At 36.8% G+C, this 13,724-nt stretch overlaps 1 protein-coding gene across 13 annotated transcripts in view; it reads left to right on the top strand.

Annotated features, from left to right (window-relative positions):
• The window catches only part of Vps54 (VPS54 subunit of GARP complex), a 203,874-nt gene that overhangs the window by 139,282 nt on the left and 50,868 nt on the right, over positions 1-13,724 (top strand). For 11 of the 13 annotated variants that reach the window (XR_015453079.1, XM_087216325.1, XM_087216324.1 and 8 more), the window contains one exon: positions 1,977-2,071. The exons of 1 other annotated variant lie outside the window; for it this stretch is intronic. Coding sequence is in view for 11 of the 12 variants with exons in the window: in XM_087216325.1 (XP_087072451.1) it covers positions 1,977-2,071 (95 nt within the window). In the remaining variant the exon portion in view is untranslated. Of the gene's footprint in view, positions 1-1,976; positions 2,072-7,794; positions 11,944-13,724 lie in introns of those variants that run through there. One more of the 13 variants, XM_087216327.1, reaches the window with a different exon arrangement.

Raw genomic sequence — 13,724 nt, forward strand, 5'->3', positions numbered from 1 at the left:
TGGAACCAAATTTGTTTGAGCCTGCAACATTCCATATGGCCTGCCAGGTTGAACTCAGCTCCCTACCAACTTGAACTCTGCTCTCTGACCTCCTGCTGACTTGAACTCAGCACCCTCACTGAGACACCAGGAACCACTAGGAGTCAGCCCATAGCTGTTCTGAGTTTCAAGCTTAGTTGGCCCCTCCTCAAGATGGCTACATGCCAGTCACCCCCTCCTGGATGACTTCTGAACCTGAATAACTTATCAGCCACTGCAGTCTACTGCATCCTCTGCTCTGTTCCACTGGTGCATTTCTCCATGGAGGCCTCTGGGGTCACCAGTAGTCACTGTGCATCTGCAGGTTTGACTTGCTGTTCCCATGCTTTGAGCCCAGGCCCTGGGAGAAAGTGCTGCTTGCTACCTCCCTTCTCTTTCTTGAAGTCTCTCTTCACTCTCTCTGTGGACTTCATTCAGCTCTCACCTCAGATCCTTCCTGGGTCTTGGGGACCCACTTCCCTCCTTCTCCCCCTCATGCTGCTATGCTCCAGTGTCAGGACACCAAATCTTGGAGAGGCTCTTTCTCTGCTGCTTACCACTCTGTCATCTTTTTCCCTGGTCTTTACTCACTCTAACTTAATACTTTTACATCAGGTGATCTCATTCAAGCCTGGTTGTGGAATGACAGTGTTATAATATGAGCCTAATTGTTGTATAATGTATAAATTAATTTAACTTTCACTGGAATTTTTGCTATTCAAACAAGTTTACTTTTGGTTTGTATCTAATTGTACATGGAAGTGGTTTTTAGGAGTAGGTGATACCTTTCTGTGTCTCTTGCCTACTCTTGCTTCTAATGGTCTTCTTTCTCATACACCTCAGACTTCCATCCTATATCAGCTAATTACCATTTTTCTTCATACTTTTTAGGTTTTTATTAATTATACCAACTTCATGATTAAATCTCTTCCAGCTCCTTTGGGGCTCACTGAGGACTGAAGGGGAACCATTAGATGTGAATTACCCAGTAGGGTCTTTTGGATTTTCTCCTAATTTCTTCCTAACCAGCCCATCAATTTCATTCTACATGCAAAATCCCTCCCACTGACATTCTGACCTTTTGTATTTGCTAAGTTCTAACTTGAGAGTAAGACAGCCAGGTCAGGGAGCTGGGCATATAGATGTTTTTAGCTGTATCATAATTTAAAGGTACTCTTGTCAAAAGTGGGCAAAAATTATAGGTTTTACTGGGCATGGAGGTGCATGCCTGTAATCTCAGCACTTGGGAGGCTGAGGCAGGAGTTCAAGGCTAGCCTGGCTACATAGCGAGTTCAAGGATGGCTTGGACTACACAGTGCGACTCAAAGAACAAAAGAACAACAAAAAACAAACAAAAATGTTGTATGTTTTATGTTGTTATTGCTACTTGAATACCAGAATTGCTCAAAACTTCCATAAGTGATTCTATATATACATCTTTCCCATAGAAAATATATAATTGTATATGATTTTAGATCTGCTATTTCCCAAAGAATTACTAGGCTACTGCATTAAAGATCTGCATACAAGAGTAATAAAATACTTTACTTTGAAATGAATTAAATATAAAGTTATCTTTGCTTTTGTCAATGTCTTTTTTTCCTCTATCAAGTTCCTAGTTAATATATTATGGAATTTTTCACTACTTTTTGTTCTTTTTACCTGTCATAGTTGACACCACTTATATAGCATACAAGAATTCTACCATTCTACAGAAAGGTAGTCTTATTGCTAAAAACAAAATACTTTTGAGAAAGGGAAAAAAGAGCTTTTGTCCAACTAAGGGGATAAACCATAATGAAATTTCAATTAAATACTTTCAGAGAAACATTTCAAAAGTATATGTCAAATAGTTTTGTTTTTAAAAATACATTCTCCAGATAATATTGCTAACTCAGATACTTACATTTTCTGTTTCAGGAGATATTTAAGAAACCTAAGTTTTATTTCTTTTTCAGACGTTATTTTTAAGAATTAATGCGAGTTACAAACTTCACTTGAAAAAGCAATTATGTCACTTAAATGTGATAAATGATGGAGGACCTCAAAATGGGTATGATTTTTAATATATTTTTACCACATACTCTTATATTGAATTATTTTAATTATTGATATTTATTCTTTATGCTGTTCTTTTCTACTGTAATCACAATTGGGGACTAAAACTGTAAAACCAGGCTTTTACTTTTTTTTCTGCTTGTGGAGATGATTGTCTTGTCTGTCTGTCTGTCTGTCTGGGTTAAAGTGGTTTATAAAAGATCACTTCCTTACCCAACTGGTTGCTTTTAGTACTGGGGATGGAACCTAGGACCTCATGAGTGCTAGACAAGCACTCTTCCCCTCAGCCCTTTTAAAAAATATTTTTATTTTGAGACAGTGTCTTACTAAGTTAAGTTGCCTGGACTGGCCTTGAACTTGTGATCCTCCTGCCTCAGCCTCCCAATTGGCTGGAATTACAGGCAAGAGCCACCACCCCTGGCTATGTCTCTTTAATTTATTTTAAAGAATAAATTGTATTTTCTTAAATGTTAAAGGAATTTCAAGCTTAAAATTTATAATTATAGAAATGAATTTTAGAGAAATGTATTTCCGGGATCAGAATTTGGCCCTGCCATAAAAACAAACAACAATACACTGAGTTAATTAAAAACAGAAAAACTATATGAAATCTTTAGTCTGCATTATTACCTGATTATGCTTTTTATTTTTAAAGAATTATTTGTTTTCAAAAATTTCAAGGAGGTAGTTCAGTGAGAGTGCGATGTCTTGGGTTTAATCCAATCAAATCAAATTCAGAGCCACAAAAGAGTTAAAGGCAGAACAACAATGAGGACCTCTCATGTAGGTTTACTAACTGTTAAGATCTTACTACAGGGCTGGGGACTTAGCTCAGTGGCACCATGCCTGCCTCTCAAGAGCAAGGACCTGAGTTCAATCCCTGGTACACCCCCCCAAAAAAATCTTATTACATTCTCCTTATCACTCTTTTCTCTCTTCACGCCCTTCCACACACATTCCTGTTTTCAACCATCCAAAAAAGTAGACCACAATCACCAAGAGGTTTGAACCCTAAATACTTTGGCACAAATCCAAAATAAGGGAATGTTTATAAAATCATAACTCTTCCTAAGAAAATCAACATTAAGAGCATCACACCAACATACAGTCAGATTTTTTTTTTTTTTTTGGTACTGGGGATCAAACTTAGGTCCTTGCGCTTGTGCAGCAGGCGGTGAAACCACTGAGTTAAATCTGCGGCCCACAATCAGATATTTTTAATAAGAACACCACACTGCATTACTTTTCTGCTTGATGTCAAGTGATACAAATAGGACATACATATGGTACCTGCCTTCTGAAAAGATAATAGCATATTAAGAATTTAGGGACTCTACAGATGTACACTGTGCCCTGAAGAGACTATTAAAAAAAAAAGTATCTTTAAGGCACATCCTAACTCATACCCTTATTTTAATTCCCATAACTGAATCTAGGTGTATTGGTTGACTATTTTCAGACCAGTGGTTCTGAAGCATCCAAGCAACCTCATTGCTATTATTTTCTTTGTTAACACAGCTATTAGGGGATCAGTATTACCTTAGAGACCTTCATTGTCACTTAACTTATATAGGGCAAGTCAAGCTTTTGAATGATCTGTTGGAAGCTAGGTTTCCCTGAAAATTAATCTCTATACTCTCACCAAGAACATAAACTATCTGCTTAAAAGGAATTTTTGTTTCTGAAATCATTCTAAAAATGTACCTTTTAAAAAATTTTAAGTGAAACTTACATAATATGAAATAAACCATTTTAATATGAACAGTTCAGTGGCACTTAATGCATTCAAAGTATAGTGCAACTACCATCTATGTCCAAAATATTTTATCTACCCTAACGAAAATCCCATATTCATTAGGCATTTGCTTCTTATTCCTCCCTCTCTCCTGCCATATACTTTTAATTTTCTTTTTGTCTATTTTAAGACAAAATTTGTATTTTTAAGATATGCAGAGAATAAAATATTTTGCTTCCCAGAATTGATCATTAACAGTTTTCATTTTCACTTGAAAAATGTTTATCATATTTTTAAAATGACATTTAAAATGGTATACTAAATGAAGCTGAAGTACACCTTCACACCCCATTTCTCATCCCATTCCCTTTTTTCTCAACCCTTTGGCAACATTTGATCTGTATCCTTTCAGTCCTTCTCATTTATTATCTCCATCTCAATGAAAAATATGTGGTACTGTTTGGTAAATGTAATTTACCTATATGGTATATTGCACATAAGTACCTACCTTTAAAATTTGTGTTGAAAAGTCTGCTATAATCCTAATGGGTTTATAAATGATTTTTTGCTTTTCTCTGATAGCTTTTAAGATTTTGTTCTTTGTTGAATTTTTGGGACTTTGGCTATCATATGCTGTGGGGAGCTTCCTCTCTCATCAGAATTATTTGGAATTCTATATGCCTCACTTATTGTATGTTGAGTTCTTCTCCCATACTTGGAAAGTTTTCTATGATTTCTCTAAGCAGATTTTTTTATTCCATACATGCTGCCCTCTAATTTGTCTCTGACTGCAATTAGTCGTAGTCTTTTGGCATCATCTAATAGCTGTTGGAGCAATTTTCCTTGCTATCTTGTTTGTTTTAAAGTATCTCTGAGTATATATGGTCTTGTGTTTCTGATCTGTCCTTGGGGTCTGATACTCTCCGTTGGTTACTTCTGTTGTTTATATATTCAGTAGAATTCTTTATCTCAGGGATTTTTATTTGGTAACTTTTCATGAACTCTTCTTTTTTTGATAAATTTATAATTCATATTTTGAATGGTTTTGGATAGCTCTTCTGATTTTCTGTTTGACTCTTCAATCACATTCATCAGTTTGTTTGTTAATTCAACTTTCTGTTTGGTTATATTATCTTTGAGTTCACAGTTTCTTTGCTTACTCTTCGGTCATTTTTTACAGTTGCTATCTGGTGTTTGATTTCTCCACCAGTCCTCCTTGGATCTGCTTTCAGAGAGCTGGGATTCTTTGGAAGCATTTTGTTGCCTTGTTTTTAACATGTGTTTGTTTTTGTTTTGTTTTGTTTGGGGGGGTTCTGAGGGTTAAGGTCAAATAAGAGACTTTGTTGTTGGTATAAAGATCTCTTCAGTTAAGTTTTGTTTTCCAGTAATGTGATCTAGGCTTTATTTGTCAAGAGGTATTGTCTACCACTTCAACCTGTTAAGTTCAATTGAGTTGGACCTAGTCATTGTGTTGTAAGGAGAGAACTCCTACTGGTTATAACAGCATCCACAGATCCAACCATATTATCAATCATGAACATTAAAATTTGTCTTGACAACCTTGTCCTTTCGTCAGTGCCTCTGGGATGTGGAAGGAGATGGGAAGGAAAGAAAAAGGGGTAAGTCATTAAGAAGGGAAGATTAATGTTAGTAGGTTAAAAAAAAAGATTGTACTCTGTTGGAGCTAATTGATAGCCAGAGTAAAGGGCTAGTGTTGAGGGAGTTGAGAGAATATTTGTGAGGGTGGGAGGAGGGATGAGAGAGAGGGAAGTGTAATTAGAAATTGAGGGAAGATGTCAGGTTGTCAGACCCTGTTAATATATTTGTAGCTAGTTTTGTTGGATCCCCTAAGCACAGTTCTGTTAAGGGCTACATGGCCATGAATGGTATCATTCAAGTTAAAGCACCAATTAATTCTTATTCTCTCCATACATACACAGGGACCTCCATATATATGTCTCATGAAAGCTGACAAAAAGAAGACAAAGGCAGAGGGAAAATGAGAGAGAGAAAATAGAATAGGGAGGAAAGAAAGTTAAAAAGAGAAAAGAGAAGACTGAGAGAGAGAGAGTATATTAAAGGGAAAAAAACTTAATAGAGTAAAATTTTAAAATATATTAATAGAAGCAAAAACCAAAGGGAAAAAATAAAAACCAAAGACAATCCAGAACAAACAAGCAAGGAAACAAATTAAAAAACCCTCTCAGCCACTTTTTCAGAGAGCCAGAATGTCTACATAGTTCCTTCAAACAGTAGCCATAGTCTAATTGCAGGCACTCAAGTCAGTTTTTCCTCTGTATGCTGCTTAAGTGCTTGCGTGGAAATGGTGAGGGCTGTCAGTCTCTCTGAACCTGCCTTCTGGTTGCAAGCCTTGCTTTGGGTATCATGAACTGCTGAACTTTTCTGTGTCCCAAGATCCGACTTCAATTAACTTGGGAAGAGAAGGATGTGGTGTAGTTTGCCCAATACTCAGTTCTTTGTCACCTTCTGGCAGGGACCTGCCACTCCTGCTGCCCTCACTGCATGGCAAATCCAATGGTCTTTTCCATACTGTCCCTCCGTGGGCCTTCTGCCCAATATATTACCGGCACCTCTTTTTCTGTTCCTTTGCCTTCAGACCTTTATCTGTCCCTGGGCTGTGTCTCAAGGGCTGTGCTTTCCAACCCATGGAACTTGGCACAGTCTCTGGACTTGGCAGAGAACCTCCCTTGGCCCCTGCAGGACAGTGGGCAGTGGGCAGCGTTTTATACTGTGTCAGATCTTTCTGGTGTTTGGGAAAACATAGAAAAGTGTTCGGTCTGGTTCAGTTCTTTTGAGTCTCTCCCCATCTCCTCATCTCTCATGTCTTTAGGGATATGATCTATGGCTCTCTGCTAGCAAGCTGTGCTACCCCTGGTTTGCAGCATTCGCCTTTTCTTTGCCTAGGGCAGGTGGCTTCCTTTGTCACTGTTGGGCAGTGGGCAAGATACTGCAGGGACACAGTGTTCTCCAGGATTTGGGAGGATGATAGTGGAGAGAGATTACCAGTTTTTGTGTTGCTGACACTCCCTTTCTTTGGGTTCTGTCCTTGGCTTCCCTGGGGTCCTAAATTCAGTTAACTCTCATGCTGGGTTTCATCTTTCAGGTGAGAAAGTATGTAGGGAGACTGTACAACGAGTCTTGCCTCTGCAGGGCTGTGTGCTTCCCTCAAGCTTTTAGACTTGTTCCCAAAATGGCATGTTTGCTGGGAAAAGGATGTGGGGAGAACTGTGGACCAGTGGCAGCCCCACTTCCTTTTTTCAATAATCCAGATACTTGGTTCAATTTAGAGAATTTATCTTTCAGGTTAATTTTCCTTATTTGGGTGTGTTGGCCTCCTATTTCAGAATATGTGCATTATTTGAAGCTTGTCCTTTGACCTTCTCTGATGCACTTCCTTCTCTAATTGGCCATGTTAGAATCCTTAACTTTGCTTCTTTTAATAGAAGGTTTTGAGTTTTGAGCCTTTGCTTTCAGTATTGATGTACTTACCATATTATCACCAAAAGTATTATGATTTAGATCTTTTTTCCTCCCTTGGTGGTTTGGGGGATTGAACCCAGGGAGCACTGAGGTATACCACCATTCTTTTTTTTTTGCAGCGGATGCTAGTGTTTCACTGAGTTGCTTAGGCTAGCCTCAAACTTGTAATCCTCTTGCCTCAGTCTCCCAAGTAGTTGGGATTACAGGTGTGTGCCACTGTGTCTTGCTAGATCGTTTTAGAGATGAGTTTCAAATGAAAAAATGATTCCTACCAGATTCTCCCATCCTGTAAAGGGTGAGGCATTAAGTCTATGAGTCCAGTGGTATTTATAAATTAGACATACTACAAATATTAAGTATGTTTTTAACACCTTTGTTGCCATGTAGCATAGAGAACATACTTGTTCATTAAATATTGAAGCATTGCTGGATTTCTTCTTCTTTTACAAACTATTAAAGATCTCCTGTTTGTTTCCTCATAGGACACATCTGGCAAAACATACATGTTATTGGCCCAGTATCTGCTTTCTATGCATGAAGAACTGGTATTTGTTTACCTGTAAGATGTATAGAATACATAAAATTCAAATGAGATTGAGATCAGGCATCTAAAAACTATATTCACCTTTATAGGGATGATATATTTAGATTATAGGTAGTATATTAGTAAAATTAAAAGCAGGAGAAATATATTCTTACTCTGTTAAAAATCAGAGGAGCTTAAGAACTCCTTTTATTCCTTTTCTGAAACAATTGAGTAGTCATGAAATGATCAGAATAAGGTCCACTTTTGTACCTTGTAGACAGAAAAATTTGATTCCCTGCTCTTCTTTGCCTTAAACTTACTCATCCAGCTAAAGGCATAATAATTGAAAACCACCTATACTAAGAATGAGAGCCCAATCAACACACCCATCTATCCCAGGCCCAGTTACACTAAGTGTAAGTCATACTAAGTCTCAATTTTTCTATTTATAAAATAGGCTAATAATATTACATATCTCCCAGAGTACTGTAATTGTGGAATAAAGTGAAGTAGTGTAAGTGAAAGATATTTAAAACCAATTAGGTGTTATGTAAATGCTATTACCTATCTTCATTTGCATCTGTGAGGGCCATTTATAAAATAGCTGGTAGGCATTACATAGATTTGGAATTATGAGTTTTAGATCACTTATTTACTTCTGAAGAGTCAGGATTGAATACTTTAGAGAGACTGTTTCTTAGCAGTTTGTTCAGTTAAACCATTAAGGCCAGAATTAAGAGAGGTTGAAATAGGTAAGATTTCTTATTTTAAATGTAACAGATCAATGATATCTAGTGATGCTTTCCTAGTGGATCACTTCCTTGTCAGTAGAGGAGATGCTCTAGGAAATGGACAGATAAAGTAAGCCTGTTTTTCACAGAATAAACTGTGCTCTGTGTCAGATCCCAAGCCAGGTACTTTGTATTTTACAATTCTTTCATTACAAGACTGTTGATTTATTATAACAATAACTCATGGTTGAAAATATATCATTCAGCATTTATTTGAATTTCAGACTGTACTTCTACATAATACTAGGAGTTTAATTTTTTTCTATCAGTATTTATTGTAGTCTATTTGCAAGGCAAGGATGCCTTAATTGAATGTTCCCTAAATCAACAAATGACTACAAATGAGTTATTCTGAGACTAAGTTGAAAGCTGATCACTTCATGTATAATAGTACTCTATTCATTTTTAAGAATGGAGTCCCACTCTCTTGATATGCTACTAAAAATTAAAATTTATTACTTCACAATTACATTTTATTTACTCTTTTATAAAGTACAAAATATTTTTTTGCCTTTTTCAAAGTTTTATTAGTACATTTGCAGTACATAATGATTACAATTCATTGTGGAGAGTTTGTACATGTACATAACACATATTCTTGGCAGAGGAGGAGGCTTCCGGGCCACTGTACCACTGCTCCCAGTGAAGAGGAAGAGGCTTCCGGGCTGATGTAGCACTGCTCCCAGCACAGAGGAGGAGGCTTCCAGACTGCCACAGCACTGCTCCCAACACAGGGGAGGTGAGCCGTGTGGGTGCCAGCAGCACCCACCATTTGTCGAAATGAGAAGACCCTTAAACAAGCCTCAAAACCAGACTTCCAGATCACCTACAGCAACCCCAAAGGGAAATGAGATGGAACAATCTGATATTCAACCACCTGGACTCCCTGAACTGGCAACAAAAGAGGATCTGGAAATAATAAAATCACAAATAATTTCTCACATAACAGCAGAGATTGTGCCCATAGTGCAAGACATGACTAATAAATCTAGAAAGGACACATATAAAAGAATAGAGGAGCTGAGGAACATGATGGAATCCCAATACAGGAAATAAATGGAATTTATAAAGATGCAAACAAATTTCCAGGAGATTAAAAACTCCATTGAAAGTCTACGCAGCAGAATGAGCCAATGTGAGAACAGAATTTCAGCTATAGAAGATAAGATTGCAATTAGTGAGCAGGAAAAGAAAAATTTCTTTAAAATTGTAAGGGACCACAAGAAATCAATTCAGCAGCTCCTAGATGATGTAAAGAATAACATCAGAGTTATTGAAGTCAAGGAAGAAAGAGGAGAGAGTGCAGACAAAATTAAAAAACTTCATAGAAGTGATGGCAGAAAACTTCCCAAGCAGGGGAAAAGAACTTGACATACAGATAAGTGAGGCATATAGGACTCCAACTAGCCTTGATAAAAAAAAAAATCTACACATAGGTATATAATAGTTAAGATTCCAGAAACCCAACAGAAGAACAAAATTCTACAAGCAGTGAGAGAAAAGAAACAAATCACATACAAAAGAAGGCCCACCAGAATCACAGCAGGCTTCTCAACACAAACCCTCAAGGCATGAAGAGCTTAGAGTAGCTTATTTCAAGCCCTAAAGGAAAACAGCCTCCAACCTAGATTCATGTACCCTGCAAAACTATCTTTCAAAATGGATGGAGAAATAAGATACTTTCATGACAAAGAGCACCTTAGGAACTTCATAAATACCAAACCAGCACTCCAAAAAATTTTGGACGATATCCTAAGAAAAGACAATGAGGATAACAACCCCAGGAAGCACAGCAGAATGAATCTATCAGGCACAACAAGAAATTAAATGCAAAGGGGGAGAATCTAACAAAAAGAAAAGGTCATGACAAGGATAAGTCTCTACATATCAGTTAAAACCATCAATGTTAATGGTCTCAATTCACCAGTCAAAAGAAATAGACTGGAGAATGGGTCAAGAAGCAAGGACCAACAATATGCTGCACTCAAGAAACACATTTAATTCAAAAAGGAACTCATAGACTGAAAGTTAAAGGGTGGAAAACAATACTCCATGTGTCAGGAACCCCCCCCAAAAAGCAGGCGTAGCTATCCTCTTTGCTGATCAAGTGGATTTCAAACCAACACTGATTAAGAGAGACAAAGAAGGACACTACATCCTTGTAAAGGGAACAATCCAAGAGGAAAAGATAACAGTCACAAAAATATATGCGCCAAACAGTAGTGTGCCTAACTATATAAAACAAATAATAAGGGACATGAAAAGTCATACTATACTACAAAGCTACTGTGATAAAAACAGCATGGTACTGGCAAAGACCTGAGGAGCAGTGGAACAGATTAGAAGATGCAGAAACAACTCCATACACACTCAGCCACCTCATCTTGACAAAGGAGCCAAACACCCTTCCTGGAGGAAAGATAGCCTCTTTAATAAATGGTTCTGGAAAAATTGGGTTTCAACTTGCCAAAGATTAAAACTAGACCTATATCTCTCACCATGCACTAACCTAAAAGCCAAATGGATTAAAGATCTAAATATTAAAACAAACACTGAACCGGCTGGAACAAAAGTTAGGTAGAACTCTTGAAGACATTTTTGTAGGAAAAGATTTTATGAACAAAACCTCAGTTGCCTGTGAACTAGCACAAACAATCAACAAGTGGAATCTCTCCTTATTAAAAAGCTTTTGCACAACAAGAGAAACCACCAACAGTGTGAAGAGACAACCCACAATGTGGGAAATATTTGTCACCTGCTGTTCCTCAGACAGAGGTCTGCTACCTAGAATACATAAACAACTTAAAAAAATCAGACCTCCCAAATTTAAAGACCCAATCCAAAAATGGGCATCTGAAATAAACGGACATTTCTCAAAGAAGTACAAATAGCAAATAAACATATGAAAAACTGTTCAACATCACTGGTCATTCTAGAGACGCAAATGAAAACAATGCTGAGATTCCACCTCACTTCAGAAAGAATGGCTGCTATCATGAAATCAACCAATAACAAATGCTGGTGGGGCTGTGGGGAAAGAGGAACCCTGCTCCACTGCTGGTAGTAGTGTCGACAGGTGCAACCACTGTGGAAATCAGTATGGAGATACCTCAAAGACCTAGGACTAGAAGTCCCATTTGACCCAGCTATTCCCCTGCTGAGTATTTCCCCCCCAAATTAAAAGTCATACCACAGTAATATATGTGCACCCATGTTCATAAGCAGCACAGTTTGTAATAGCTAAAACTTGGAAGCAGCCCAAATGCCCATCAACTGGAGACTGGATAAAGAAAATGTGTTGGTTTTTTTTTTTTTAATAAAATGGAGTACTACTCAGCCATAAATGAGAAATTAGAGATATTTATAGCTAAATGGGTGCACATTGAGGCGATACTCTTAAGTGAAATAGGACACACATTTGTAAATACCAAATAGTTTCTCTAGTGTGGGAAACTGAAAGTATAAATAAGGACTAAAAGGTGTAATAGATAATGTGAAATAGGAAGAAGAGGGGCAAAGGGGGAGGGGAAGTGGGAGGGATAGGGGAAAGGAAAGGGAATGGAATTAATATGAGAAAATGGAAACAGAGTCTTTGTAAATAGGGAGGGATGGAGGGGTTGAAGGGAGGGCAGGAGATGGGGTTTAAAAATAAGAACCAAGAAAGATTATGTAAAGGTGCAAATTTCCAGTGATGAATATCAGTATGTTGTGTACCTAAAATGTACCAATAAAATTAAATTTTAAAAATTCTTCCCCCCCCCCACTTCCCCCACCATCCTTCTAACTCCTCTTCCCATTTGGGAAAGATCTATCACTCTGCTTCCTGTTATCTTTTATGTTACTCTTTATGCTTGAGGTTTCTAATATAAGAGAAACCATGAGCTATTTAAGCTTGTGTGTCTAATTTACTTCAGTTTTACAGTCTCAAGATGTATCCATTTTCTTGCAGATGACTCAAATTTATTGTTCTTTATAGCAGGGTAGTACTCCATTGTTTATAAATACTGTATCGCATTTCTTTTATCCATTCATCTGCACATGGACATAAAGGCCACTTCCAAGGTTTAGCCATTATGAGTTGAATTGCTATAAACACAGGTATGCATGAATCACTGCATTGCAATGTCTTTAACTTTTGGGACACTACCTAGAAGGGGGAATAGATGGGTCAAATGGAATTTCTTGTTTTCATTTTTAATGAAATCTCCTTTCTGATTTCCATAGTGGTTGTACTAGATTACAAATCCACCAAAAATGTAGAAGCATTCCTTTTTTTCTCACAACCTCACTAACATTTATTTGACCTCTTGATGGTAGCCATTCTTTCTGAAGATAGAACCTCAGTGTTACTGTAATTTGCATTTCTCTAATAGCCAAAGATGCTGAACAGTTTTTCATGTACTTACTGGTCATTTGTACTTTTTTTCTGTTTATTTCAATTGCTCATTTTCTGATTGGGTATTTTATTTTGGTTTTTTTGGGTTTTTTTTAGTTCTTTATATATTCTAGATATTAGTCTTCTGTCTGAAGAATCACTGGCAAAATTTGTTTTCCATTCTGTAGGTTGTCTTTTCACTCTGTTGGTTGTTTCCTTTGCTGCGCAGCTTTTTAATAGAATCTCATTCATTGATTCATGTTATTTTTTGTACAATTGGGGTTCTCTGTTCAAAACATCCTTGCCTATGTCTTCAAGAGTCTTACCTATTTTATATTCCAGCACATACATTTTTTTAGATCTTTAATCCATTTTGATTTTATTTTGGTCCATGATAAGAGATATTTGGACCTAGATTGCCAGAACAGGAAATAATTGTGCAGAAAAGTTCTTGGTTTTGAGGTATTTTATGTGTGGTCATAACTAATTTTATTATTTATTATTAACTTATATTTTATTAATTTTATTATTTATTTTATTATTTTATTATTTTATACTTTTATATATTTTTATAATTATACATTAATATACCTTTTTTATGCATATATACATATGTATATATGTATGTATATGTATATACATAATTATACATTAACATATAATTTATACATTATTTTTTTAAATTACCCCTTCTTGCGAGGTGTGGTGACCCAGGCCTGT

The sequence above is a fragment of the Heterocephalus glaber genome, unplaced genomic scaffold, assembly GCF_053883595.1.
Source record: "Heterocephalus glaber isolate CG9 unplaced genomic scaffold, H.glaber_assembly_v1.0 deba00001457, whole genome shotgun sequence".
NCBI lineage: Eukaryota > Metazoa > Chordata > Mammalia > Rodentia > Bathyergidae > Heterocephalus > Heterocephalus glaber.